This window comes from Podospora pseudocomata, assembly GCF_035222375.1.
Source record: "Podospora pseudocomata strain CBS 415.72m chromosome 1 map unlocalized CBS415.72m_1, whole genome shotgun sequence".
Classification (NCBI taxonomy): Eukaryota; Fungi; Ascomycota; class Sordariomycetes; order Sordariales; family Podosporaceae; genus Podospora; species Podospora pseudocomata.
In genome coordinates, this window is record NW_026946363.1 from 6,985,189 (window position 1) to 7,010,537 (window position 25,349).

A 25,349-nucleotide genomic window follows, 5' to 3' on the forward strand; every position below is an offset into this window, starting at 1 on the left:
GGGAAACCTGAAAGTTTTGCGTGTTGCGAAGTCACGGGACCCGAACCGCATACGGCAAGGGCCCCAAAAGTGTGGGTCCAGCCTTCAGACGACAGCCACGCTAATCCAGATTCGTCTCTTGTGCGACCCTAAATGTGGACACTTCTGCATCCACCAAGACAGACATCACCGAGAATGGCCCCACACCCCACCAGGACGGATGTACATAACTTGGACTTGAAGGTCTAGGTTGTGTGATCTGAGCTCGAAAGGCCGCAGATCTGGATGCTAAGAGTACTACTATCTTATGCTTGAGAATAACATATATGGATCATCTGGACGACCCTAATCGCCTCTCGAGTCTTGTCTTCGTGAGCAGGTGAATGCTGACCAAACAAGAGTTAGGTAGTTGGTTTTGGCTTCATTTTAAACGTTCAAGTTGCATTACAAGCCAGCGAGGTAGGCATCGTGCCTGAGGCTGCTGGTACCCTGTAGCCTGCTGTTTATTGGCCTTTGTGGGTACATAGTGCCCTCTCACACCTCTCTCCTCATTGAATTGATCGTTTACAATTGTCATGTTTGATGAACCATTCTCTCCTGATGAGGATCATTGGATATACAAGTATGCATTTGGTGCTCCTCTGCGTTTTGTCCTTTCGTCCTTTATTTCCTTCCATACCGGGTCCCGTACTTGGACTTTCCTGAAACAACATCAAGGAAGTGATCCGCAATGATTTCATCTATACAACAGAGTTAGCACATGTATGACCCTCAAATGGTAGGGGCCCAGCTCACCTGTCTTGGTCGAAGGATGCAATTCATCGTACCACAAGAAACCAGACAGGCCACCGAGAGCTGTCTGGTCGACACAGTCACTCCCAGTCGACGAGCAATGGCGGTAATAGCCCGTTACGTTGTAGGGAGCGTCCAAGAAGCTCTGTGGTTGGCTGTAAATGTCGACCAACAAGCTGTGAACATCGAAGAGGTCAAAAGTTGCCTTTGGCCAACGCGACTTGATGGCCACTTGAAATGGGACGCCGTAGTCAAAGATAGTGTTGACGTTTGTAGTGTATTGCTTGATCTTTTGGCCGTACTGTGTGACGTTGTAGTTCGTCTTGGTGTTCCAGAACTGGCTGTCTCCAGTCCCACCATTGTCCGGGTGTGCGTACAGCGGCGAGAGCTCAAGAGGGGCTTCGTTCAGCAGAACGAACCGTCGGCCTCCCGTCTTGTAGATGGTATCAAAGACGGACCAGATGCAATCCACGAAGTCGGAAATCGTGGTCCCGGGAGCTTGGGAGTCAGAAAGGAAGGCATCGAAACCGAGGTCGTTGGTTCCGATCCACAAGGCATACACCGTATTCTCGGGTGTCCGGTTAGGGAAGATGGACTTGAACTTGACATCTGCTGTGAAAGATGGGATCTCATCTTCTAGCACTGAAGGGAATGACCGGCCGATGAAAGCAAAATCACGCTCGACGATCTTGTTGGAACATGTCGCGCCGCTGACAGCATAGTCGATGAGCCTGGCACCAGCATCCTGGGCCGCAAACTGAGCCCATGTGAGACCACCGCTAGCCGTCGTGTTTGACACCGAGTGATACTGACCCGGGGGAGGTGCTTGCCCGCCATTGTTGATGTAGTAGCCTAGACGGCCGTTGTCGGTATAACTGTCGCCAAAGGCGACCAGATTATCGAAGGACTTGCGGCCACGGCTGGCGGCCGCAATAGAGGCAGAGGCGCCGGCGAGAATGATAGAGAACCGCATGGCTAGCCGTGGGATGACGTGTGCGCGAGAGGACAACACAGCAACGCCAATAGAAACATCGACAACGGGGCCATGACAAGCATTTTATGTGCCCAGCAACCCTTTGCTGGGCAATCTATCGTCCCATTCACCCGGTACAGGGAATACTATTCCGCTGCAGGCTATATTGCTGTCCCACTTACGCGAGGAGACGGGGGTGACATCGGCTCGGGATGGGAGGTCCGGGAATGGCGGCCGGGCGACTAGTCCGGACCACCCGCATCGTGATGAGCAAGGGGAACGAGGATTCAACACCATTTCTCAGGAGTTCAAAGCGAAAAGCCCAAGAATTTGTCAGCTAGCCTATGGGAATGCTGAGTCGGCACGGTGTTGACCTGGTAACATGACACAACTTGCAAGTTGTGACGGGTGAGCTCAGTCTTGGGACTCGATTGAACTGAGGTGGGCGCACAGCAGGAGGGCGAAAAATGTGAAGTGAATTTTTGTTGGCGCTAGCATCTGAAGCAGTTCTAACAAAGCATAGAAGGCTGGGGTGATGCGTAGAGAATGGGTATGCTGATGGGAAGGCTCTGGGCGGGGGACAAGATCCCCGACTGCAGCTCATCATGGATTGGCCAATCATCGTCAAGGATTGCACCGGCTGAATGGTAACAACCGAAGACCTGATCAAATATTCATGTGTGTCGTCTGGCACTGTTATGGAGAGGAAAATCTGACAACTGAATCGGCAGACTTGCAAGAGTTGTAATCCATTTAATAATGTTTGATTGCAGTAATTCACTTGTTCTCGCTTTCTGGTATTTGGATGTGAGCGAGACTCATAATTGTGTGAGGGTTGGGGCTAGGGTTAGTTAGGGTGGGAAGAATCAAGGCTGGTGAAGCGATCATCAAATTGTTGTTGGAAATGTGACGAAATCAATGATGATCAGGAGATCGATTTATTTCACTCTGGCTCCTATTTCTGTTCCAAAACAGTTGCGTCGTCGTCAGCTTCAAAAATCAGCTCTGTTGGGATGGTTTGTTTGGAGGGCCCGCCTTCCGGAACCGGGGCTGCAAGATATTTCGCCCTGACTCCTTGCCGTTAATGACTCCTCAACCTCACTTGAGCGCAACTTACTGGGAACGCACTATAGAAGGACATTTGAAGATCCAAAACTGTGTTTACCTCATCATATTTGGCGAACAACACTCAAAATGTCGCCCTTCAACTTGGAAACTTGCGCTAGACCAAACATTTTGGCCCTTGAACCTTATCGCTGCGCACGAGAGTGAGATTCACCCCTTGGACTCATGAGCGCACTATCACTGACACCCAAAACAACAGCGACTACAAAGATGACGGCACCAACGTCCTTCTCGATGCCAACGAGAACGCCTATGGCCCCCCTCTCCCTCCGTCCATCACAGGCCTTATTCAGCCCCAATCCGGCCTCGGTCCTGTAATCGACCTCCCCGGCCTCAACCGCTACCCAGACCCTCACCAAGTTCCCCTCAAGCAGCTCCTCTGCAACCTTCGCCAAACCCACGTCCACACCCAAAAGAAGCTCTCGCCATCCAACCTCTTCGTCGGCGTCGGCTCTGATGAAGCCATCGACGCCCTCATCCGCGCTTTCTGCCGCCCAGGTCAGGACAAGATTCTTGTCTGCCCGCCAACCTACGGGATGTACTCCGTCTCGGCCCAAGTAAACGACGTCTCCCTCGTCAAAATCCCCCTCCTCCCGGGTCCCGACTTCCAACTCGACGTCCCCTCCATCCTCTCCGCCCTCTCCTCCCCCGATGCAAGCACCATCAAGCTAGCCTACTTCTGCTCCCCGGGTAACCCAACCGGCTCCCTCCTCTCCAAATCCTCCATCGGGTCGATCCTCGCGCACCCAACCTGGAACGGCGTCGTGGTCGTCGACGAGGCCTACATCGACTTCGCGCCCGACTCGGCCTCCCTCGCCGAATGGGTCGTCGAGTTCCCCAACCTCGTCGTGATGCAGACCCTCTCCAAGGCGTTCGGGCTGGCGGGTATCCGTCTCGGTGCTGCCTTCACCTCCCCCGAAATTGCCAGGCTTCTCAACGCGCTCAAGGCTCCCTACAACGTCAACAACATCACCTCCGCGATCGCAGAGTACGCCCTCTCCCCCGCCGGCCTGGAGGTCATGAGGGCGAACAAGGCTGCTCTGCTGGAGCAGAGGGACAGGCTGCTGAGGGAGATGCCCACGATCCCCGGGGTGGGCAAGCTCATGGGCGGGACCGAGAGCAACTTTTTGCTGTACGAGATGCTCAACAAGGACGGGCAGCCGGACAATGTTGTTGCGCTGGCTGTGTACGAGGGTCTGGCGGAGACCAAGGGCGTGGTTGTCAGGTTCAGGGGCAAGGAGCACGGGTGCTTGGGCTGCCTGAGGATCACGGTTGGCACCGAGGACGAGATGACGAGGTTCTTGGAAGCCATCAAGAAGCAGCTTGAGCAGGTCCGGGGGGTAGATGCGCGAAGCGAGGAAGAGGAGAAGGAGAAGGCTGCCAGTGCCGTTGTTGCGTAGGGTTGGACTACTTGAATGTTCCAAACTCGGATTGAACGTCACTGAAAAAAAACACACAAAATGAATCACCAGAGACCATCTAGTTTTATGTATCTGCATGTCTGTATGCTTTTCCCCTGCCTAATGCAATAGATTCCAAGATTTCCTCCAGGCCACATGTTTAATGTGGCCTGCAATGCTCAAAAGGTGAAATGTGAATACAACCAAGAAAGTAAGACACGCCATCACCCAACCACCCCAAAAGTCTACCACCACCCCTTCACGGGAACAGTCCTCCTTCTCAACGCACCCGAGGTTTGCGTCCCGGCCTCGGTCTGGGAGCCAGCCGCCGAGTCCGATTCAGATGTCGGTGATGGTGCTGAACCTGAAGCTGTCTCAGAGTCACCCTTTACGGCATTCTGATCAGCAAACGCCCTCACAGTCTTGATTTCGCCCCCCTTCAACGGTGCTTCCGCGTCCAAAGCCAACAAGCCCTGAATGGTCTCCAGCGCGGACATCTCCTGGCCCAACCCCGGGTTTCCATCAAAGGCCCCGGTATACCACTTGTGGCTGCACTGGGTCCCGCTCGCACCGCCTGTGCAAGTCTTCGCAGCCGCCTCGACCGAAGTATGCCACAACTCTTCGATCGCCGGCTTGATACTCGGAACATACCTCGCGGCCGCATAGACAAATCTCGAAAAGTACGCCTTGAAGCTCCTCATGTCCTGGTTGCACTTGTCCACCTGCTCGCACGCGTGCTCATACATGATGTTGGTGGCGTTCTCAAACGGGCTGAAAAAGCTCCTGCTCGCCTCCACCATCCTCTCCGTCCTCTCCGTCCACTTCTTGTCCTGGGTGACGTCGGCCATGACGGCAGCTCCGTAAATGTAGATGCTGGCAGAGTAAGAGAACGTGACCGGGTTGGTGTCCTTGCAGTCCTTGCTCGCATGGGCGCCGTCGTAGACGTTTCCAAACTTGTCAATCATGCCGATGGCTTCCGTCCAGTCCCAAACCTTTTCCGCCCAGTCACTGTACGTCTTGTTCCCGGTGGCGCGGGCCAGTCTGGCCGCAATCTGGAAGAAGCCGCCGTTGCTGACGGTGTTTTTGTAGTCGAGTCCGTTCGGGTTTGAGGCAAAGATCTGCCACAAAAGCCCACCCTGGCAAGCAGTCGTATTCCACCTGCCAGCCAGCGAGTCGAAAATGTTGGCACCCATATCCAACCACCCAGGAACATTTGGGTCTGGCTGAGGAAAGTTCCTCTCCGCGGCGGCCATGACAGACATTCCCCAGAATGCTTGATCGTCATTACCTTCTTGGCCGAAGTGAGTGGGGAGCATGTAGTCAAAGTCGGGGCCAACCTGATCCAAGAGTCCCCTTGCGATCAGCTTGTCGTAACTGTGGTCGCCCGTATAGTGAGAGTAGTCGAGCATGCTGCCCATCAGGGCACCGGCTTGCCACCAGTAGTAAGGCTGAGGAAGGTCAACGAATTTCTCAGGGGTGCCCGAGTAGTAAGACATGGCGTTGGCGGCGACGGTTTTGGCAACGCCCTTGATGGAGACTTTCGAGAAGTTAGCACTCCCGTCAGGGCAACGATCATGCAATACGTACGTGAATCAGAGATGTTGAGCTCTTTCGGCGCAACGGCAGATATGATCACTGCCGGGACCGCTACGGGTCTCACATACTTGACAAACCTCATGGTGAGTTTGTTTCTGGAGCCTTGTGGTGTTCTTTGAGTAGTTGCGTCTGTCCGAGGACCAGCGGATGATATCGAAAGGAAAGTGGCCGCACAGCAGATAAAAGCAAAAATCGAAGGCGAGCAAACTCGGCGAAAAGGTAACGTCTTGTTGCTATCGTCCGTGTTGAGAGTGGCGCGGTTGACGATTCAGCAAAGCACCGTGAAGCGGCAACAGCAAAGTACTCTCGAACGATTCTGTGTGTTTCCCCGGGTGACCGAAATTCGTGGACTATTGTACGAAAGTGGTACAATAGAAAGTGAACAGAAAATGAATGAAGCAATAGCCTCGCGTTGCGGGCAATTGAAGTGAAAAGAACAATACCAAACGAAGGTTGGTGATCAACACACCCACACCCACACACACACACACACACACTCGGTCGTCAGCAAGCTGTTGACAATATGAAAGGACAAGCTTGGGCTTGGAGAACAGATGAAAAGGTCCAAACGGCCGGGACCTGTCAACTTTTAAAAAGAAGATCGGATGCAACAAACCATCTCACCGTTCAAGGTTGCATCCCTGCTGCAAGAAGAAGGAGTGACCCATCACCACGGCCGATCTCCTTCTTGCGGCGCCGAGCCAATAGGGCATCTTGAACCCTTTCTCCCTGTCAATGGCAACCCCCACTGCGGGTAAGCCTTGCACCCCCTAGAATTATTTTAGCATGTTTCGTTTGCTTCGTGCACCGACTGGTGATTCCAAGACTGTTCACATGGAAGCTTGACCAGGTGCCGAGGTTTGGAAGGGTCCAGTATGTCTTTCAGAAGCGCGCGCGTTTGTGCGCTTGCTAGGCGAGAGGGCGACAAGACCCAGGCACAGAGAAGGCTTGTCTAGGTGATTTCAAATATCAGTTTACGAGAGGGGTTTGCCTGTGGGTAAGTTATGCAAAGGGCACAGCAGAAAATGCTGCCTTCGAGAACCTTGATGCCCAGGGCACCTCAGCTGTGTTTGTGTGCTCCATTGACAGTTATGTGGCAAGTGAAAGTTTGGCACTATCACCTAAAGGTGTACCAGTGTTACGGACGTCCCCTTTCACCCTCTCGTTGTCAGGAAAGTAGCTGATGGTCGGGAAACACAGGTGAATTGTCTGCTATGGTGGTGTTGAAGATGTTGAACCTGAAGTCGGAGCATTTTGATGCCAAGCTTACGATGCTCCTGCGGGGCAGCGGGTGATCAGGGGCTTTCAGTTGGACAGGCCGTTGATTGGCTGCCAGCTCACGCCACGTTTCTTAGGCTGGCGTTTCTCCAAATTCTGAAACACCACCTCCAGTGAAATCCGAACGGCTGGCCAACAGATCAGCGGACCTTGCCGCGCACGCTGTGGACAAAATAACTGACACTCCAAAAGTCCTGAAACATACCTCGAAAGTTAAAAGCTATCAGTGTTGATAGTATATTACAGGTGCAACCAACTTGCAGTTCCAACCACCCTGTCCACGACGTGCCGCGCGACTGGGCGAGTCCTCTCTGAAGCTGACAGTGCTGTCAAGTGGGTCATTCTCGCCTTGCATCTCCAGCTGAAGAGAGGTTGTTGAGATGGCTCAGGGTGAATAGAAAGACAAGCTCCGTATCGAAGTAGGCGCATAAAAACCTGAAATATTTCCCGTCCCTATATGTTTCTGTACAACCTCGGAACTACATGCGACTCGAAAAAAGGGGTATCCGTACTTCTTTGAACCAAAAGTGAAATCGGGGAACAAAAACACCGTGCCGTGTATCTCCACCGGCCCCGATCCATAACCGGAGCACATAAAACCATCAAACGCCCGTTTCCGCGCCCCTTTACATGAATGTCAGAACAAACAAAATAACAGCCCCAGATGAGACGCCCGACAACCAGCTAGCTCTCACCGGGTCCAGGCTAAAACCGGCGCCCTTGACAGGCGAGTTCGTCAACGATGCTGCTGGTGTCCCGTCAATGTCAATCGTGTTGGGTAACGGACCCGGTGTTGTCAATGTCAACGCGCCCCATGTTACCTCGGGCGTCGTGAAAGTCTCCGTCCACATAGTCTGCGTCGGCCCCGTGATGGTGCCCTCCCAATGGTTGGCCCCGAAGGATGACGATCCTGTGCAGGTTGCGGCCGTTGTGCCGTCCAAGCTGCATTCAAGTTCGGCCGTTCTGTCACTCAGTTAGCCACTTTGATCTTTCGGATTCAGAAAACCATGGCTCGCAAACGGACAGTTTCCCAGGGGCCACGCCACCGTATTTCAAAGTCCCTGGCCCTTCCGTGAAGACAAAGGGAAGGTCGCCGGCAATCTGACAACTTGGCGCCTTCTCAGCACAAAAGACCGTGTAGGTTGTTGCGGATTGGTCCTGAACAGTCGATTAATCAAAATGCTCCATCTCAACCTGGATTTCTCCATCAAAATACGTACACTGCCAATGATGCTGCCGCGAAGAGCAGCCCAGTGAGCCTCCCCGTAGCCGGGTATGTAAACCGATACGGTGGATTGGCCGTGTGCACCAGTGATTGCTCGCGCTATCACAACCGTGGTGCAGATCCAGCAAGAGACTCGTCCTCCCCGGCGCCGTTCCTCTCGCCCAAATCTCATGATGTTTTGGAGGTGTGGCAAGAGCGGTTACGCTTTCGATTTGGCAGCCATCGCAGCAACAGGGATGTTCACAGAGAGAAATGGATTTTTTGGAAGGAAGAGAAGAGATGGGATTGTCACAACTCGATCTAGAACGGCAGGACAGTCATGCCCAGACCTGCGCTGTTTTGTCCGGACGATGGGAATTGCGTTCTTGGCGTTGGCGGCGCTCTTGGCGAGGGGGGCTTCGCCAAGACATGCCTCTGAGTTTTTCGTGTCGTCCAGATATAGTCGCCAAGCCGCACATCACGATGCTGCTCTTCGGGCGGTGACTTGCTTCTGTTTAAGACGAGCGCATCTGCATTGAAGTCGTGTATCTGTCGTGAACACCACATGGTTCTGCAAAATCCATGGCTTGCTGTAAGTGCCCGAACAGGTGGGTTCCAATGGGCGTTTGGCAGGGGTTACAACAACAGTCGGCTTCAGGCTTCGGTAGCTCCGACACCGATCTGAATCCTAATAACATCAAACGATCACCCGTTCATTTTTCCCATGTAGCTTTTGGTTCTGGCACTTGTCGATCTTTGATATACCTCAGGGCAAAGCTGTAAACAAGGGTTGATTTTCTTGCCGTCGATCATCACCGCCAAAGCAACTTTGCTGCTGTATAAAACACGGGATGCGCTGTCAATCAGTTCCCGTACCACATCCAGAGGCGGGATCGCTTGCTTTTTGCTTTGCTACCTCCTTCTTTTCTGGGACTCGCAACCGCAATTTCTGTAGACCAGATTTGTGGCTCGTCGTCACCAACCATGTTTGAGGGTAGGCATGAAATCATACAGGGATCATGTGTTGCTGACTGATGGCTTTCCCATTGAGCGGTTTGCCCGAAATCCGGACGATTTAGTACAAGTAATTTCAGCTTCAGGGAGGGACGCGTTTGGCTGGGATGATACCGAATACGGAGCAAAGCTGCCTAAAAGATGTGGATATACGGTCTTAGTATCATATTTCTATAGTCCTTCTTCCATCTTTGGTTTTTACGCGTCTTCTTCTTGCTTTGTTTCGCCTGCATCTACTGAATTGAAGTCGTCACCATGGTTCGCGTTACTACTGCCTTGCTGGCCTCCGCCGGTCTCAGCACCATGGCCTCGGCTCAGGATGTCGGAGCGGCTACCACCTCAGTCACCTCTCTCTTCCTTCCCGGCTTCGACACGCAGACCATCTGGGCTTCTGTCATCACTGCCCAGCCCGCGGCGGCAACCTACTCACTCGCATGCCCTCCCGATGCCGATTCCAACGACTGTGGCCTTGGCACAGGCTTGACTATTGTTCAGGGGGAAAGCACCTTCTCTATTGACATGCGCGGAGAGTCTGTGTAAGTTCTGTGATGACCCTTCACCCCCTGTACCGAACCTTTGCTTACATCGACTAGCACACAACAATACGGTTGCGATCTCGTGGGCGAAGAAGCCAAGTGCTTTGGCTCCATCATCAGCCCTGGCGGGACTGCTCTGTTCCAGCATGTTTCAGGTGGCTACCAGAAGGAAATCCAAGCCGTAACAATCACGGCCGGCTTGGAGAAGTTGGATGTTGAGGCTGCCACTACCAGTGCCTCCGGCACTGGCGCTGTTGAGACAGGCACACAGACCACAACCCAGACAGAGGACGCTGCCGGCTCTACGAGCAGCAGCACAGCTGGTGTCCCCCAGATTACCCAGAATGCCATCATGATGGGTGCTGCTCTTGTCGGTGCCGGCGCGATGCTTCTCTAGGGGACTTGCCATGGAAACACAGATCTGTTCGCTGAGACGTTTGCGATGTCTCTGGTTGTGTAAGAACGAGGATGCATGTAAACATGATCGTCAATAATTAGAATGGCCACCCCGGCCTGCTATGCTATGCTCAAGGACGAAACCAACCGCACATGCTCAAGGATGAGAACAACCCCCTATGCTCAGCACCACCTACTGTCCAATCTGATAGGACATTCCATGGTAGACCCCTTTAACGGCAAACGACGACCTCAGCCTCTCTAAAACAACCGGTCCTCCCTCCCATCCTGCCAACTAGTACAGTTGATACACCTTGCAGCCTGTTTTGTGAACCCCCGTTAGTCAACAACCTAACAACCCCCCGCCCCCAAAAAAAAAAAAAAAGGAGCTCAAGAGTAGACTCACCTTCTCATTAATACTCTTCCGACAATACCTGCACTTAACAGTACGTTTGATGATCGGATCCTTCGAAAAAAACTGATATGTCGCCGCCATCCCATACAAGCTCATCCCCACACCAATAAAATTAATCAACCTGTTCAAGAAAAACCCATAAGCCATCACCACCGCCCCGTCCGCCTGCGCCTGCTTCAAAGTATTATACCCCCCCTCCCCCTTGTATTTCGGCCCCCCTTTCAACACGGCAAATTTCTCCTCCAGGTTCTTGTTCAGCGGCAACAACACCGAAATTGGCGGCAGCAAAATATCCGTCACGAGCGAGGTCACAAGGGCGGTGAACATGGACGCGATGATCAGACCGAACGCGATCTCGAGCACGTTTCCCTGGAAGGCAAAGTCGATGAAGCCGTGCAGGAAGCGATGGGCTTTGGCCCGCCCACGGTCCAAGAGGTCATCGTCCTCGTCTCCGTCGTGCGAGGCGCTGCGGCCTGGCGGGGGGGAATCGGTGTACGTTCCTTCTGTGGTGAGGCGGGGCATCGTGGATCTTTGGACCGTATATATATGTATATGCCGAGAAATGCAGGTTTTGGGAAAAATGAGGACTGTTGTTGAAAGTATCGTGAAGTGAGACAAGACGTTGGGTGTGAAACCCAAACGGGGGCTGCTCCTTCGACGTCACTGTTTCCTGATTGGGGCCACATAAGGGAGGTGCGGGGAGCAGAATCTTGGCAACTTCTGCCCCTCAAGATTGATGTCGATACGCTTTGCTTGACAATACACTACCACACACTTTATGACTGCGATCATGCGTTCAACCAAATGCCATGTTGCTATTACACATACACACCACAGTAGACCAACAATTTGCCACAAATAACAAAAGAAAGCTGCCACCCCGAAACGTCCCACAATTCCCAGCTTCACATAACTTGTGCTTAACCCGGTGCAACTCTGACTCCCATATAAACTGTGAACCATGTGATCCCCATTATGAACAAGAAAGCTAGGAACTCGAGTATTTCTCCCCGCTATCATCAAATCTAATCGCTCATGTCGAAATCATCGCTTTCGTCATCCCCACCACCGCCACCTATCGAGTCATCCTCATCGCTGTCAATCACAATCGGCTTCTTCTTCACGGCTGCGGCACGACCAGGCCTGGCCTTGGGCCTGGCTGCGGGAGGACTATCTGGGGCATCTTCCATAGCCTCATCGTCCTCATCGTCGCTCAAGCCTTTTTGAGCCTTGGCCTTCTTAGCAGCATACGCCTTCGCAGCTGGTGAGAGATGTGGTGCCTTGGGCTTAGCAGCGGCTGTTTTGGCGGTCTTGGTAACAGCGGCCTTGGCCTTGGGAGCAGTTGCCTCATCCTTGTCCTTAGTGCTCTTGCTGCCGGCAGGACGTCCACGCTTCTTGGCCGGTGCTGGAACGACACTGAGAGGGGCCTTTGCCTTGGATGCTGCCTTGGGAGCAGGTTTGGCAGCGGGAACGTCGTCGTCTGATAGGAAATCGTCCAAGTTATCCTCCTTGGTCTTCAGGGGCGATGACCTGGCGAGCGCCTCGTAATTGGTGTCGTCGTGGTCGTCCAAGTCGAGACTGGGCTTAGATGGCTTGGACTTCATCTTGGGGAGAACTGAAGTATCCCCACCTCCAGAATGGGACATGGCAAACAGACTAAGCCTGCCACCGCTGCTGCTCGAAGCTGGAGCTCCTATGCCCTTGACCATAGCACCGACATCACCGAGCTTCAAGCTGTCGTCACTATCCGAATCATCGCTGAGCTTATACATCGGTTTGGCCTTGGCTGCGGCTGCACGCTTGGCTGGTGGTTTCGCCTCAAAGTCGTCTTCAGAGTCATCATCACTGAGCTTGTAGGATGGCTTTGCTTTGGCCGCGGCCGCGCGCTTGACGGGCGGCTTCTCCTCCACTTCCTCGTCCGATTCGTTGTCGCTGAGCTTGTATGACGGCTTCGCCTTGGCTGCTGCTGCTGCCACGCGCTTGACGGGCGGCTTCTCGGCCACGGCCTCCTCGGGTTCTGAAGCCATATCCACATCTTCATCTACTGAAGGTTTACCCAAATCCATAAAGTCCTCGTCCGAGTCATCCGATACCACATACTTGGACTTCGCAGCAGCCGCGCGCTTGGTACGACCGTTGGTTGTTGTGGGAGCCTCCGACTCTTCCTTCACTTTAGTGTTGATGGGCATTGCCTTCTTACCCAAGAGGGCAAAATCGTCATCAGATATCCCACCGCCCGCTTCAACATCTGGCAAGGTTTTGTCAGCGACAGGCTTCGGCTTGGACTTTGCCTGAAACGCCTCGGCAAACCGTTGCTGGGTTTTCTCCGTCTTGATAGGCACAGGAGCAGCCTTGACGGCCTTGGCCCTAGATTTCTTCTCTGGCTCATAGGCGTCATCATCCTTCCGACGGCGGCCTCCTCCCTTCCCTACACCGAGCTTGTCCGACTTGCGGCGACCCATTCTGCGAATGCCGGTGGCGATCTCATCGTCCAGCTTCAGCTGCGTTTCCCACTCCTCTTGGAAAGCATCCAAATCCTTGACCCAAAGGTCCTTCTCGCTCAGAGCCTGCAGTTCATCATGCTCCGCCTTCTTGGCCGCAATCTGGTTTTTGAGTCTCTCAAGACGCTCGCTGGTGAAAGACCAGACAGGCATCGAAAGCAGGTAGTCGTAGTCACGAGCGCCTCCAGCGGTGTCGTCATCTTCGGCCTCTTCAGCAGCCATTTCCTCGTCAGGCGACTTGGCCTTCTTCTCCTCCTTGGGAGGGAATGCCTCATAGTCGCGGTCACGAAGCTCCTGCACCAAGACAGCCTTCTTCTTTCGGTTGACCACCATCTTGTTGTCGATAATTTCCGTGATGAAACGGTACTGGTTCTTGAGCTTCCGGTAATCGGCGTGGTACACCTTGAGCCAATGCTTCTTGCGCTCTGTGTACATCTTCAGGCGGTAGTGGTAGTATTCCTCCATGATCTCCTCCACATTGTCGTATTTTCTGATCTTGCCCTGAGTGTCAAAGGCCACCAAGTTGGTTGTGGAGACGGTAGTGGTAAGCTTGAACTTCTCCAACAGACCTTCCCTGAGGGCTGCCTCTCGGTGCTTCTCGTCCATGTCAATGATGAAATGGACCGTCTTGTGGTCGTTGAACTCCTTGTAATCCTTGATGAAGGTCGGTGTCTTGTCGTTCTGGATGATGTCCTCAAGCTTAGCCTTGAAGTCATCAGTCCACATGCGGATTGGCAATTCAGTAACGTGGATCTCGTTGGGGTTCTGCTCATCTTGCCTGATAATACCGTTGAAACGCCACTTGTTGGGCGCTTCCTGCTCCGGAGTTCCTTTCCAACCACGCCACCATGGTGCCATGGGGACGAAGGGCTTCTCCTCGGTATCGTCAGGGTCAAACCTTCCCATCCGGCGCCTCAAATTCTCCACTATGTGCATGGGGTGGTAGTTGGGAATCGAAGTACTCCAGCCGGTACCAATACCGTCGGCACCATTGACCAAGACCATTGGTAGGATCGGAGCATACACCTTGGGCTCGATCATGTTGCCGTCGTCGAACTGGTACTCGAGATTGGGCTCGTCAAGCTTGGAGAAGACCTTGCGCGCAAACGGGGACAGTCTCGTGTGGATGTAACGAGCGCTGGCAGAATCTTTTCCACCAGAGAGGCGGGAACCGAAGTTGCCGCTAGGTTCTAGGCAGTTGACGTTGTTCGAGCCGACAAAGGTCTGAGCTAGACCAATGATTGTCTGCTGCAGAGACTGTTCACCGTGATGGTAGGCGGCTTGCTCGGAAATATAACCGGCAAGTTCCACAACCTTCTGGTCGTTGACAAGATTGCGCTTGAAGGCAGAGTAAATGACCTTGCGCTGACCAGGCTTGAAGCCGTCGATCATGGACGGGATCGATCGGATGTTGTCAGCCATACTGAACAGAATGAATTCGTTCTGAAGGAACTGGGAGTAACTGATTCTCTGAGCCGTAGAGTCGAGGAAGGTTCCCGGAACAAAGTTGCCCAACCATTCTTTGCGAGCATCGGCCTTCTTTTTGCTGAAGATCATGTCAAGCATCTGAGACTCCTCTGGCTTGAGTGTCTCGAATTCTTTGAGATGGCGATCCAGATCAGTGAAGTAGACTTGGGCGTCTTCGTTCGAAGAACTACCCAACCCCTTCAAGTACTTGTACTTCCACTTCCGGAGTTCATTCTTGTTGTTCTCTTTCCACGTCTCATACTCGACGAGGTTGAAGAACGACTTGGGACGTAGAGGCTTCTTTGGGTTTGTGCCTTGCCACACTTTGACGACAGGGGTGATGAACTGCTGGAAGAAGTTGGGGATGCGCAGCAGCGAAGGAAACTGAACCTCAAGGAAGTTGATGAGCAAGCCCTTGATATGACTGCCGTCCAAATCCTGATCGGCCATGATCATCAAATGACCGTATCGGAGACCCTTGGTATCGGTGTACACTTGCTTGTGCTTCAGACCCAGGAACTTTTTGATGTTTTCAATTTCCTTATTCTTCATGATCTGCTCGGTCGATGCGTCACGCACGTTCAGCATCTTTCCACGAAGAGGGAACACGCCGATGCGATCCGGATCCAGGACAGCGCGACCAGCAACGGCCAATGCTCTGGCAGAGTCACCTTCCGTCAAGATGAGGGTACATTCGTGGCCACGCTTGGTGCCCGCCAAGTTGGCGTCGACAAGCTTCTCGTTGCTCACACGAGCACGCTTGTTGCCGTCCGATTTTGCCAGCATCTTATCCGCTTTCCTTTCAGCAAACTCCATGATGTTGGCGATGACTTCAGACTTTTGGACCTTTTTGAGAAAGGCATCACTCAGGATACACTTGCTACCAAAGGCACTAACTTTGGTCGTCAGTTGCTCCTTGGTCTGGGAGGTGAAGGCAGGGTTGTCGACCAAACAGTTGATGAAGATGAAGATGTAGTTGCGGAAGTTGGCCGGCTTGAGACCATGGCCCTTCTTCTTCTTGTTGAGCTCCTTCAGAAGGGCTTCGGTGATTTGATCGGCAATGTAGTTGACGTGTGTACCACCCGACGTTGTGGCGATATTGTTGACGAAGGACACTTGTTGGAACGAACCATCTGACACAGTGAACCCCACCTGCCACGTTCTGCCCTTGTCCCTGACCTCCTCATACTCTACATTCGCAGCAGTAGGTTTCTCGCCTTCGGGCACAACGTCACCCCGCTCGGCAGCGATTGATTTGGCGTATAGCTGGCAATAACCCTTGAACTTGGCGATCTTGAGTTGCTCCCCGTTCAGCCAGACTTTGACGCTGGCCATGGTGCCTGCCATGTCGTATACGCGGCGGTACATGAGGGCTTCCAAGTCGTCATCAATGCCGTTCTCCATGCCAAATCTCTTGTAGTCCGGAAGGAAGGTCACTCTGACGAAGTCGTTGGTCTTGTTGGCTGTGATTTTGGGCTTTTCCATCTTGGACATGTTGTCGGTCCAGGTCTGCTTGTATCGCTTGCCGTTGACACTATCCTGGCACTCCAGAGTGAACTTCAAACTGAAGATATTGGTAAGCTTCGCACCGTAACCGTTGCGACCACCAACCGTCTTCTTCTCATCATCGTCGTAGTTCGAACCGGTGAGAAGGTGACCAAAGATAAGCTCGGGGATATAGCAGCCCTCCTTCTGATGCATCTCAACCGGGATTCCCTTGCCGTTGTTCTCGACTGAAATCTCACCCGTCTCGCGATCGACAGTCACCTTGAGAAAGGTCATGGAGGCATCGCGTTGGCTGTTGTCCGCGGCGTTGACAAGGATTTCATCAAAGATCTTGTAGAGACCAGGAACAAAGGATACAACACGATTTTCCATCAACTTTTCCGTCTTGTTGAAAACCCACATCTTTTGGTCGGTGCGTTCAACGGACCCGATATAGGTATCGGGGCGCTTGATGATGTGCTCGAGCTGCGTGAGCTTCTGGTATGTTTCGGTGGCGGATTTGGAGGACTTGGAAGCAGCTGCCAGGGCTGGCTCATCGTCGATCAGCATGCTGTCGTTCTCGATCTCAGCCAGTGGCTTGCCACTGGACTTCTTCGCCGGTGCTTTCTTCTGCTTCTTAGCCATCGGAGGAGTGCTGGAGAGAGGCCTATCGTCATCGCTATCATCGCTATCCGGCTTCGTTCTCTTCTTGGGCGCCGCCTTCGCCTTGCCGACAGTGAGCTTGGTTTGGACCATCTTGGCAGCTTTCGCGGCAGGCGCTTTCTTCGGCGCAGCCTTAGCTTTTGTTTTCTGTAGCAGATGTTGTTAGCTTTGCTGTTGCTTGCGCTTGTATTGGTAGAATAGCTCAGTACTCAGAGTTGGTGCTTCAACTGAGCGATCCTCTGCTGCCGCCGAGTTACCGCTGGGTAACCAGACTAGATGCAGTCTGCAAAACCAATTCAAAGACGAAGGGAAGGGCACCAGGAAACATACGTACCACCTCTGGTGAGTATCCGTCAGACTCGCTCTGGGCAGTGTCAAAGACGGACTCCACGTCTGAATCCATGGTGGCGATGACCTGGGAGGCGCGTTCCTCAAGTCGCGCGTCGCAAAGTCTTTAGCGCAGCGTGAAAAGGTGCGGCAGAGGGAGAGCAAAGGCTTTGTTCTTTGGTACATGCAAAATCAAAGGTGGAAAAGGGTCGAAATAAGACGAAGTCTCGACACCACACGACGCAACAATGGCGAAAAAAAGAGATTCCGCGAGAGGCCTCGATCAACTCGCCCAGCGTTTGTCGTCGAGTCGAAGGGAGTAGGCAAAATGAGAAGGAATGGAGGGGTCGCGTCACAAGAAAGAGTTAAGAGGGATTGTTGTGGCGAGTGTAGCCGGCCGCAGGTAAACAAAGTCGTCGTTGTGCGTGGTCTCAGTGGTGGGTGTACTGCGAGCCTGCTGTGCGTTGTGTTCAATATTTCGTAGGGCGAGTTTTCCTCGACTAGGGTCTTCAATGCCGTGTCCAGGCACCATACGCGAACGAGACGCGACTTCCTGCTGAAAGTGGGGTCGGGGCTTGTGGTGCCTCAGGCCTGGCAAAACAAGAATCAGTAGCCCCACTTCTGCCAAGTTTCAGGAGCACCCAAGTGTCTGGCAGGTGGTAGATGACAAGAGGCAACGGAGCCTTCCATCTAATGACTAGCCAATCATTTTACACAATTCCTTTCACCCATCTAGGCACAAACCACGGGCAACCGAAGAACGAACGACATTCCATTTTTCAGTTCGACACTTCCTGCCGTGATTCATCTTCCCGAGTTGGCCCTAGTGACCCAAAGGGCCTCAATGGAAGGAACTGCCAGAAGGCCCCAAAAGATGGATAGTCAGATGACCCTACCGTGGAGGCACCAACGAAAATTTGCGACTTCAGCGTCGACACATGATGCAGATGAATTTCCAGGTTCCCACCCACCTCACCTCAGTGGTCCCAGCTTCCGAGTTGTTTGCTCAGATTTGCAGTTCTTTGGCGAAATCCGGAATCGTACACGTCTCTTTTCTCCGCCTGATTCACTGCCAGTTCCTTGCTCGTCCACAGAGACTGGTCCGACTGGTCCGACTTCCAGCTGCGACAAGCGAGTAGCGGTACGACCACCACCGGCATCCCGTTTTTGTGTGCTCTCTTGCAAAGCCCATGCTTCCAAGGGACTCAAGAATTCAAGGCTACCCATCGGCTCTTTTCTACATATTGGATGGGTATCCCACCCCGCACAAAAATATCGAGTCTCGAGACGCTGGTTACATGTTGTATAGTTCAGTGCGCCCCTAGCCACGTTTGGTGAATTGTACTCGCCGCCGCCCATGCTAATTTAGATTGCTGTGGCCCAGCCTGGCAGTCCCCAGCCTGCCCAAAACCATTGCTAGCAATTGTTTGGATCGGGTCTCGAGAATGAACCCCACGGCAGCTACATGCTTTCCGCTTCGGTATGCCGGCGTCCGGTCGCCTCCATATCGCATCTGTTCCAGGACCAATCCGATTTAGGACTGCGGGCCCTGGCTTCTTCTATGGGGGACGAGGCTGTGGAGTTGTCTGTACGTCCTCGCAGACAGTCCTTTTCGATGTGGATCGAGACTCTCTACGCGTGACGAATGGGATGTTGTCGCGGCTCTGGATACCAGCAATGCTGTGGCACCTTGCGTCTGCTTGCAACATCCGGCGGATACAGGCTTCTCTTCCAATGCCCCGACGTGCTGCGTACAGCCGTGACAGTGACAGCTGGAGCTGTCTTACAACGGCGTGTAAAGGCTTTTGGAAGGTCACCCTTCTCGCTCGGTAACACGTCTAAGACCTCAACAGTATTTTACACATCTGAACTGTGATGCTCCCGGCTGGAAGACTGGCAGTCGGGGACTCCTTGGACTGGACTGGGCATCAATCTGCTTGTCCCTGATATCTCCCCAATGAGGGTACTGTCTTCGAGTGGCTATGAACGCCAAGTTTGGCAGGGGGTGTCTCGAATACACTAATACCAGATTATGGGGGGCTCTGGTCGTCACTTGAACCGGTAGAATGTCTCGGCATATCCGGTCAATCTTTCAGTCTTGCAAACCGGCCTAGGTTGCTCTTAAATTGGGGGCGGGCCTTTCCACCACCCTCTGCCGGCGCGGCATTGCGAGAACTGTGATCGGCGAGGTCTGTTATGACTGCTGCGATAGGTTCACTTCTCCTGTCCGCCGGCGACTTCACTGGGCCTTCTTCGGGCTCTGTGCATCCGTTTGAGGCACCATACTGTCTGTGTTGGGCAGAACACTGTTGCGTATTGGCTCAGCGGGTGCTCACAGAAGTCGTCGCCGCGGGCTTTGAGCATGCTTAAGCGGCCGAGAGTCGAGGGCTCCATGTAGCCCTAAACATACGACAAGAAGCTGTCGCCTGAGTTTGGGCGAAATGGGGCCGCCCGATCTTCGTCAGTGCCGAAGCAGGGTATAGAGCACGGAGCTGGCCAGAGGACTGCACCTCTTTCTGGTTCTGCTCACTATCTGTCGCCAGCCTTTACGCCACATCTTTTTTGAACTTCATCACTTCGCTGGCTGACTTTGACTCGTCCAGTTGACAGTATGTCAAATTTGTGCCGGCTCGCTCTCCCTTCCCTGTCCTAGCCACCTGAAGGGCGATAACAGCAGAAAATATTTTTGCTGAGAGGAAGGATGCCTGATCGCCAACGTGGACAGCAGGTCAGCAAAACACCTGTACTTCTTTCGGACACTTTTTCGGTGCAAACTTGTACAAGGTCAAGCTCGTGGGTGGGCAAGGCACAGTGCATTTGACAGATGCTCTTTTCCGCTGTATTGCGGCGAATCTCGGCGGAGAATATTGCGGAAAAGGATTTTGCTCCTGTCTTTCTCTCGGGCTTCTCGAAGAGGCATGGAATATCACGGAATCGAGTTGCAATATGGCCATTTCGATTGGGAAAGTTATGGGTGCCTGGCAGCCCCTCTTGGTTCCTGGGCTGGGATGACTTCAAAGCAATCAATTTGACAGGCAATACGGTCGTCGGGGCGTCCTTCTAAAACAAGTCATCTGACGGCCAATTATTACGCATCAGCAGCAAGAGATCCAAATGCTGGCGGGCTCTTCATCCCCTGAAACGAGCTATCAAAACACGTCCTAGGGACAGAGGTAAAGCGGCCACGTGTGTCGAGTCAGTTAATCACTTGGGATTGCGGTGCTAGATGAGACGACGATGATGCTCCCTATTTTCTCTTTGTTACACGCTCACATCGACGGAATAGCCAAATAAGCCAACAATCTCAGCGGCAACCCTTCTGCAGCCATCCGACAGTCTCCCTCCTGCCCAGGGCTTCTCGAACAAGGCCTGTCCCTGCGAGAAGTTTATGGACCGCACTTGCCTACCCAAACCTCTTTGTTCTGCCTTTGGCGGAACATGTAGACAACTTCCGGGGGCCTTTTGGTGTTGATATCCACTTGAGGCACAAACACCTCTGAGATGTGTTGTGTTAGCTTCACTCGACTCCAATCTTTCTCGCAGATTGTCTGGAACCGCAAAAGTTTACGAGGGCCAATACCGAAAACCTTGTTCTTGGAAAGTGTGGCTATCTTACGGCTCTCTCAACAGTGTGTTCCCACAATCCTGCCGCATATCTGGACCTATGATCTCGTGCCGAACATAGCCCGACAGGAGACACAGTCACCAAAACCATAGTGGCACCCCAATCCAGCCGGTCTGCTTCGCCGCCTGGCTTTGGATGTTCCGGCTATTTCTCAGCGTGCTGCCATCGTTTGAACCATCATTCATCGGGCTATCGACCGCCTTTTCCCCGTCATTTCTCACATTCGGGCTCTCGCTCAGGTGAGCAAAGAGCGGTGGGAAGACCAAACAAACCCCTACTCGCCAGGAAGTCGAATCCCTGGATGCCCCGGACAAAGGAATCACATCGAGAACGCTGCGTGGACGAAATCTGTCTCTCGCGGCTGCATGACACTGCGTGCCGGTGGTCAAGAAAAGAAAGGCAACACCCAAGCTCCTTGTTGCTGTGTGCGAGCCTCAAGGAGTATTTACAGGCTTCCCAGCTTGCGAGGGTGCTCTGCGTGGGCTTTGTTGTTTGTAGCCTGAAAGGGAATGGGTTTCCAACATCAAGTCTCTCTCAGCCACAGACGCAAGCACTGTCTGACTTGGTGATTGTGTCCCCTCCAGTCGCTAGGCCTGCCACCCTTATTACCCCTCCCATCTCTCTCCCCCAGAGTTGCAGTGGTAACGAGCAAGGCACGCGAGACATCTCCACAACATATCGCCGCCATGGTATCAGTAGCCTCTCTTCTTAACCCGGAGCCTCCTCGGGCTCCGTTGCCAAGTTCTCGACCCAGTCAATTCGCTTCACCTTCAGCTCGTCCAGCTGTCGCCTTTACATCAGGACCATCACCCGACAGGCCGGGGACCAGGACAGCAAACATGCAAGACGATCCCAGACCAGCTCGACATGCAGTCAGAGGCATGGTCAACTATCCACCGTTCGAGGACCTGGATGCAGCCTCGCTCCACGAGGTCCACAGGTTCCATGTGTCAGATCTGCGGGAGATTCAGAGCAACTGCCGCCGGATTCCTTACCACAGCCAAAAGAAAGACTTCTATCAGAAGACCGGGCGAGAAAGCTTCGAAGGTAAACCAACAAGAAGTCCGGACTGCATCGCGGGATACCTGTACTGACTTTGACAGTTTTCGAGTACTCTTTTAGACTTCCCAGGGACAGTCGCCTTCGATCAGACAACAGTTACACCGTCATGTGGGATTATAATGTTGGCCTCGTGCGCATGACTCCATTCTTCAAGTGTCTTGAATACGGGAAGGTTTGTTTGTTCCGGTGCTCGGTCCTGGATGAGGAGGGAAATTTGCTGATTACATTAGACTACTCCTGCGAAAATGCTCAACCAGAACCCGGGGCTCAAGGACATTACGCACAGCATCACTGGGGGATCTATTATCGCCCAAGGTATGCTATGCACGAGAGGTTACCTACGATAGATATGCTAATGCATGTCGCAGGCTACTGGATGCCATACTCCTGTGCCAAGGCTGTCTGTGCAACATTCTGTTACCAGATTGCAGGTGCCTTGATTCCCCTATTCGGCCCAAGTTTCCCCTCGGAGTGCATTCGGGAAGGTATGCCTGGCTACAAACACATGGTCATCGATCCCGACATCATTGCCAAAGCTAGGCTGGAGGCAAGGCGACTGCTACATCTTCCAACACCACGCAGTGGCCCTCTACTCAGTCCACGCATGTCTCGCAGCGTCAGTCCTCGACCATGTCCACGACCGCCCCGGCTGGCCGCCGAGCCCTACAGCAACCGGATAGACTACGATCGACCGATGCCTTTGAGTCCGCATAGTAACGCAGACCACGAATTCTATGCTGGATCGCCTGATATCTACAGTCGTAATACACCCACCGAGTTCATGCCCGGCGGATATGGGACTGGTATCCGTCCACCACCAATGAACACTCCAACAAGATGGACTCCAGTAAACCTTCCACGGCCGTATCCATCGTATCGCTCTGATCCATATACTGAACGGGAGCAGCGTCGCCCGCAGCATCAACACCATCAATATCCGCAACCGTGGACAAGGAACAACATTGAAGACAAGTCCTACGGATCTCGAGCCAATCCATGGCTCTCTGCAGTTCCACGTATTCCATCACCATACCCTCAACGCGCCGTACGGTCCCCCACCATTCAAAATACTACTGCACGACCATACGAGCGTCCCGCGCATACGCTACCACCCATTCGAAGTCTCTATCAAAGCCTTGGTGCAAATAAACGGACATTTGATCAGATCGAGCGGCCTACAAGCAGTCATTCCACGCCCGCAACTGACCAAAGGCCGGATATTAGTCCTTACCCCAAACTCCGTGGTCTTCCTCCCGCCTCGCGATCCCTAAGCCCGAGTATGCAACCAGTTAGGCCGGCTTCGGAGGAGGATGCTGCGCTAACACTGATGCGACTTTGCGTAAAAACGAGCAAGCAGGAGGAGAAACAGGAGCAAGAGCAGAGACAAGATGATGCCATTCCGGAGAGTTCAGGTGTGGGACCAAAAGGCGAGAGCAATACTACTTCCAGCAGCCTGGTAACGACTATCGGCAGTCCTACGTGCAGCAACGGCGGCCAGACAAGGGTATGGAGCGAGGATGCTGATTTGAAGATGGAGCACGCCAGCACACCGTCATCTCCACATGCTGGTGACGCCAATGTGACTTCCACACCCAATTCACTGGCCATCAGGTCCGTGTCCTCCTCCTCTGACGCCGACAACGAAGACAATGATGATTGCAACGACGATGTAAGTACCAGGCGCAGGAGAGGGTCAAAGAGGAGGAGGGTTCTGAGTTGATGTGATGAAATTTGGCTGCTGCTCTCGATGTTCATTTTACGGTACACTGCCAGTATTCCTGGGGTTTTGCTCAAGTCATTATCCACTTCATTCTCATCTTCCACATGTCACTACTTCATTTTTACCTAAATAGCCAACACCACCTGCCACGTGGGTGGGATTCGGGGAGCCAGGTCTCGGGCTGGTTTTGTCGGGTATGGATTTCATGGTATGAGCAAAGGGTTGAGGGAAATTTCTGGTGTTTCGAGGCAATGGGACAAGAAAATAAAAAGGAGGCGCTTCGGTTTGGGGGGTTTTTATCTACAAGGCGGTTGGCGAGCATTGATATTGGAATGTTACTTCTTGTTCTTTGCATATCTTACCTGAGTTCATGGCTATGCTTATCGGTCTTTTTTTGTTTTCTTTCCTTCGTTTTCATAATTCTTGAATATTTGGCATTACCGCTGGGGAAATTTTTTGGGTGAGGAACAGAAAACGAAAAGCTAGACACCGCCGGGAACACGAAGAGGACTTTGGCCCGGTGTGTATGTGTGTGTGTATGTGTGTGGGGGTTGTGTGTGTGTGTGTGTGTGTGTGTGTGTGTGTGTGTGTGTGTGTGTGTGTGGGTGGGTGGGTGCTTCTTTTGACAATACCAATTAGATGGGGTTATCTAGCGAGTAGCGAAAGCAAACATACAAACAACCGATCGGTTCTCTTTCTCTGGCAGGTGACAAACATCAGGTAGAACGAATATTGCTTTTTGGACATTCAATTCAACCACCCTCCTAGGTCTGCAAATAGTCACCGTCATAACAAGCTATCAGGCTGTGCTGGAGGCTCAAGACGCAGGAACAAGGAAAATCTCAAACGACATTCCATGACGTGCATGACCTGACTTGAGGCGCGTAGGTGTTTAACTGCAGTGGAACACCTGTTTGGAAACCCATCACATAGGTACCTTACCTTGACTCTTCTCATCGGGCCGGGCCGGGGGAGGGTAAAACCCAGAAGAACGATATCCAATGAAGTTCGGCACACAGAACGAATGATGGAACTTTGTGTTTCTGATGCGATGCTGATGAGTCACTGCAAAGGGGTTGGAGTAACATTTTGAACTTGGTTACAGTTGTTAAGAATGGAAGTGAATGGTTGGGGGGACGTGGGGTGAGATGGGGAGATGAGTTGATTAATCGGTTGTACAGATGTGAGATGCAGGTGCTGGGGTCTCACGACAGGATCTTGTAGGGTTATGCAGAGTTTAGTGTCTTGTACAAGTAGAAATAGGAATTGATAGAGAAGAATGGAGGTGAGTGTTTACTTACCTCTGAAAATGTTGAGGGTACGAGCAGTTTGTCTTTTCAAGCTCCAAGCTCCTGCCTCAAGCTTTAAGGAAACTGCACAAGTTCTTCGTCCGGAAATTCTTGTCCGCTGTTCGACAGAGCCCACGCCCTCTCAAATTTCGGGTTGAAAACTGCCTGGCAGGGCAGCCAATGATTTGAAGAGATTATTTTTGACTCTTTTAGCCCTATATTAGTTTGTGAGATACGCTCCTAGAAGTTTTGGGGTTTACTGGCAAGTTTTGTGCGGTGGTGTTGGAAGCCGTGGCATGTCAACACGAACTGGAAAAGGGGCGTTGCCAAGGGTAACTTGCTCAAGTCCAGCATCGCTCCACTTTCATGATATTGCCATCAAGCCGCCGAACACAGACACTTTGTGCATTGAAAAAATGAGGAATTCATGTGGTAGAAGAAGCGTTCAGTTTTTTCCATCCCTACAATTGTCATCAGTGGATCTGATGGAAGCTTCATCGTG

At 52.7% G+C, this 25,349-nt stretch overlaps 8 protein-coding genes across 8 annotated transcripts; 3 read left to right on the forward strand and 5 right to left on the reverse strand.

Annotated features, from left to right (window-relative positions):
* Nucleotides 1-544: 544 nt before the first annotated feature.
* On the reverse strand, nt 545-1,795 carry QC762_122580 (uncharacterized protein). Its single transcript, XM_062886674.1, has 2 exons — nt 775-1,795; nt 545-719 (listed from the first exon to the last, which is right to left on the reverse strand). The coding sequence occupies exons 1-2, from the start codon at nt 1,742-1,744 to the stop codon at nt 643-645; spliced, it is 1,047 nt and encodes a 348-aa protein (XP_062749804.1). The 5' UTR covers nt 1,745-1,795; the 3' UTR covers nt 545-642.
* An 808-nt stretch (nt 1,796-2,603) lies between these two features.
* On the forward strand, nt 2,604-4,429 carry HIS5 (histidinol-phosphate transaminase). Its single transcript, XM_062886675.1, has 2 exons — nt 2,604-3,012; nt 3,069-4,429. Exons 1-2 carry the CDS (start codon nt 2,939-2,941, stop codon nt 4,267-4,269), a joined length of 1,275 nt encoding a protein of 424 aa, XP_062749805.1. The 5' UTR covers nt 2,604-2,938; the 3' UTR covers nt 4,270-4,429.
* Nucleotides 4,430-4,514: 85 nt separating this feature from the next.
* On the reverse strand, nt 4,515-5,947 carry QC762_122600 (uncharacterized protein; the record flags this gene model as incomplete). Its single annotated transcript, XM_062886676.1, has 2 exons — nt 4,515-5,806; nt 5,857-5,947. The coding sequence occupies 2 exons, from the start codon at nt 5,945-5,947 to the stop codon at nt 4,515-4,517; spliced, it is 1,383 nt and encodes a 460-aa protein (XP_062749806.1).
* A 1,117-nt stretch (nt 5,948-7,064) lies between these two features.
* On the forward strand, nt 7,065-10,507 carry QC762_122615 (uncharacterized protein). Its single transcript, XM_062886678.1, has 2 exons — nt 7,065-9,897; nt 9,955-10,507. Exons 1-2 carry the CDS (start codon nt 9,617-9,619, stop codon nt 10,292-10,294), a joined length of 621 nt encoding a protein of 206 aa, XP_062749807.1. The 5' UTR covers nt 7,065-9,616; the 3' UTR covers nt 10,295-10,507.
* QC762_122610 (uncharacterized protein) lies at nt 7,411-9,146 on the reverse strand. Its single transcript, XM_062886677.1, has 3 exons — nt 8,364-9,146; nt 8,168-8,301; nt 7,411-8,106 (listed from the first exon to the last, which is right to left on the reverse strand). The coding sequence occupies exons 1-3, from the start codon at nt 8,538-8,540 to the stop codon at nt 7,770-7,772; spliced, it is 648 nt and encodes a 215-aa protein (XP_062749808.1). The 5' UTR covers nt 8,541-9,146; the 3' UTR covers nt 7,411-7,769.
* Nucleotides 10,304-11,230, reverse strand: QC762_122620 (uncharacterized protein; the record flags this gene model as incomplete). Its single annotated transcript, XM_062886679.1, has 2 exons — nt 10,304-10,614; nt 10,700-11,230. The coding sequence occupies 2 exons, from the start codon at nt 11,228-11,230 to the stop codon at nt 10,555-10,557; spliced, it is 591 nt and encodes a 196-aa protein (XP_062749809.1). The 3' UTR covers nt 10,304-10,554.
* Nucleotides 11,231-11,733: 503 nt separating this feature from the next.
* TOP2 (DNA topoisomerase 2) lies at nt 11,734-17,670 on the reverse strand (the record flags this gene model as incomplete). Its single annotated transcript, XM_062886680.1, has 2 exons — nt 17,159-17,670; nt 11,734-16,971 (listed from the first exon to the last, which is right to left on the reverse strand). The coding sequence occupies exons 1-2, from the start codon at nt 17,225-17,227 to the stop codon at nt 11,734-11,736; spliced, it is 5,307 nt and encodes a 1,768-aa protein (XP_062749810.1). The 5' UTR covers nt 17,228-17,670.
* Nucleotides 17,671-18,201: 531 nt separating this feature from the next.
* QC762_122640 (uncharacterized protein) lies at nt 18,202-24,261 on the forward strand. Its single transcript, XM_062886681.1, has 6 exons — nt 18,202-18,459; nt 18,536-21,823; nt 21,880-22,010; nt 22,069-22,153; nt 22,207-24,098; nt 24,122-24,261. Exons 2-5 carry the CDS (start codon nt 21,463-21,465, stop codon nt 23,556-23,558), a joined length of 1,929 nt encoding a protein of 642 aa, XP_062749811.1. The 5' UTR covers nt 18,202-18,459; nt 18,536-21,462; the 3' UTR covers nt 23,559-24,098; nt 24,122-24,261.
* The last annotated feature ends 1,088 nt before the right edge of the window (nt 24,262-25,349 follow it).

Bases quoted from the DNA above. Each gene is read 5' to 3' on its own strand.
- HIS5 (XM_062886675.1), top strand. From the start codon at position 2,939: ATGTCGCCCTTCAACTTGGAAACTTGCGCTAGACCAAACATTTTGGCC. The intron at 3,013-3,068 runs GTGAGATTCACC...CCAAAACAACAG, and splicing joins CCTTATCGCTGCGCACGAGA to CGACTACAAAGATGACGGCA.
- QC762_122580 (XM_062886674.1), bottom strand. From the start codon at position 1,744: ATGCGGTTCTCTATCATTCTCGCCGGCGCCTCTGCCTCTATTGCGGCC. The intron at 720-774 runs GTGAGCTGGGCC...TCTGTTGTATAG, and splicing joins GCATCCTTCGACCAAGACAG to ATGAAATCATTGCGGATCAC.
- QC762_122615 (XM_062886678.1), top strand. From the start codon at position 9,617: ATGGTTCGCGTTACTACTGCCTTGCTGGCCTCCGCCGGTCTCAGCACC. The intron at 9,898-9,954 runs GTAAGTTCTGTG...TACATCGACTAG, and splicing joins GACATGCGCGGAGAGTCTGT to CACACAACAATACGGTTGCG.
- QC762_122640 (XM_062886681.1), top strand. From the start codon at position 21,463: ATGGTATCAGTAGCCTCTCTTCTTAACCCGGAGCCTCCTCGGGCTCCG. The intron at 21,824-21,879 runs GTAAACCAACAA...TGACTTTGACAG, and splicing joins CGGGCGAGAAAGCTTCGAAG to TTTTCGAGTACTCTTTTAGA. The intron at 22,011-22,068 runs GTTTGTTTGTTC...TGATTACATTAG, and splicing joins AGTGTCTTGAATACGGGAAG to ACTACTCCTGCGAAAATGCT.
- QC762_122610 (XM_062886677.1), bottom strand. From the start codon at position 8,540: ATGAGATTTGGGCGAGAGGAACGGCGCCGGGGAGGACGAGTCTCTTGC. The intron at 8,302-8,363 runs GTACGTATTTTG...TCGACTGTTCAG, and splicing joins GCGGCAGCATCATTGGCAGT to GACCAATCCGCAACAACCTA. The intron at 8,107-8,167 runs GTCCGTTTGCGA...ACTGAGTGACAG, and splicing joins GGCGTGGCCCCTGGGAAACT to AACGGCCGAACTTGAATGCA.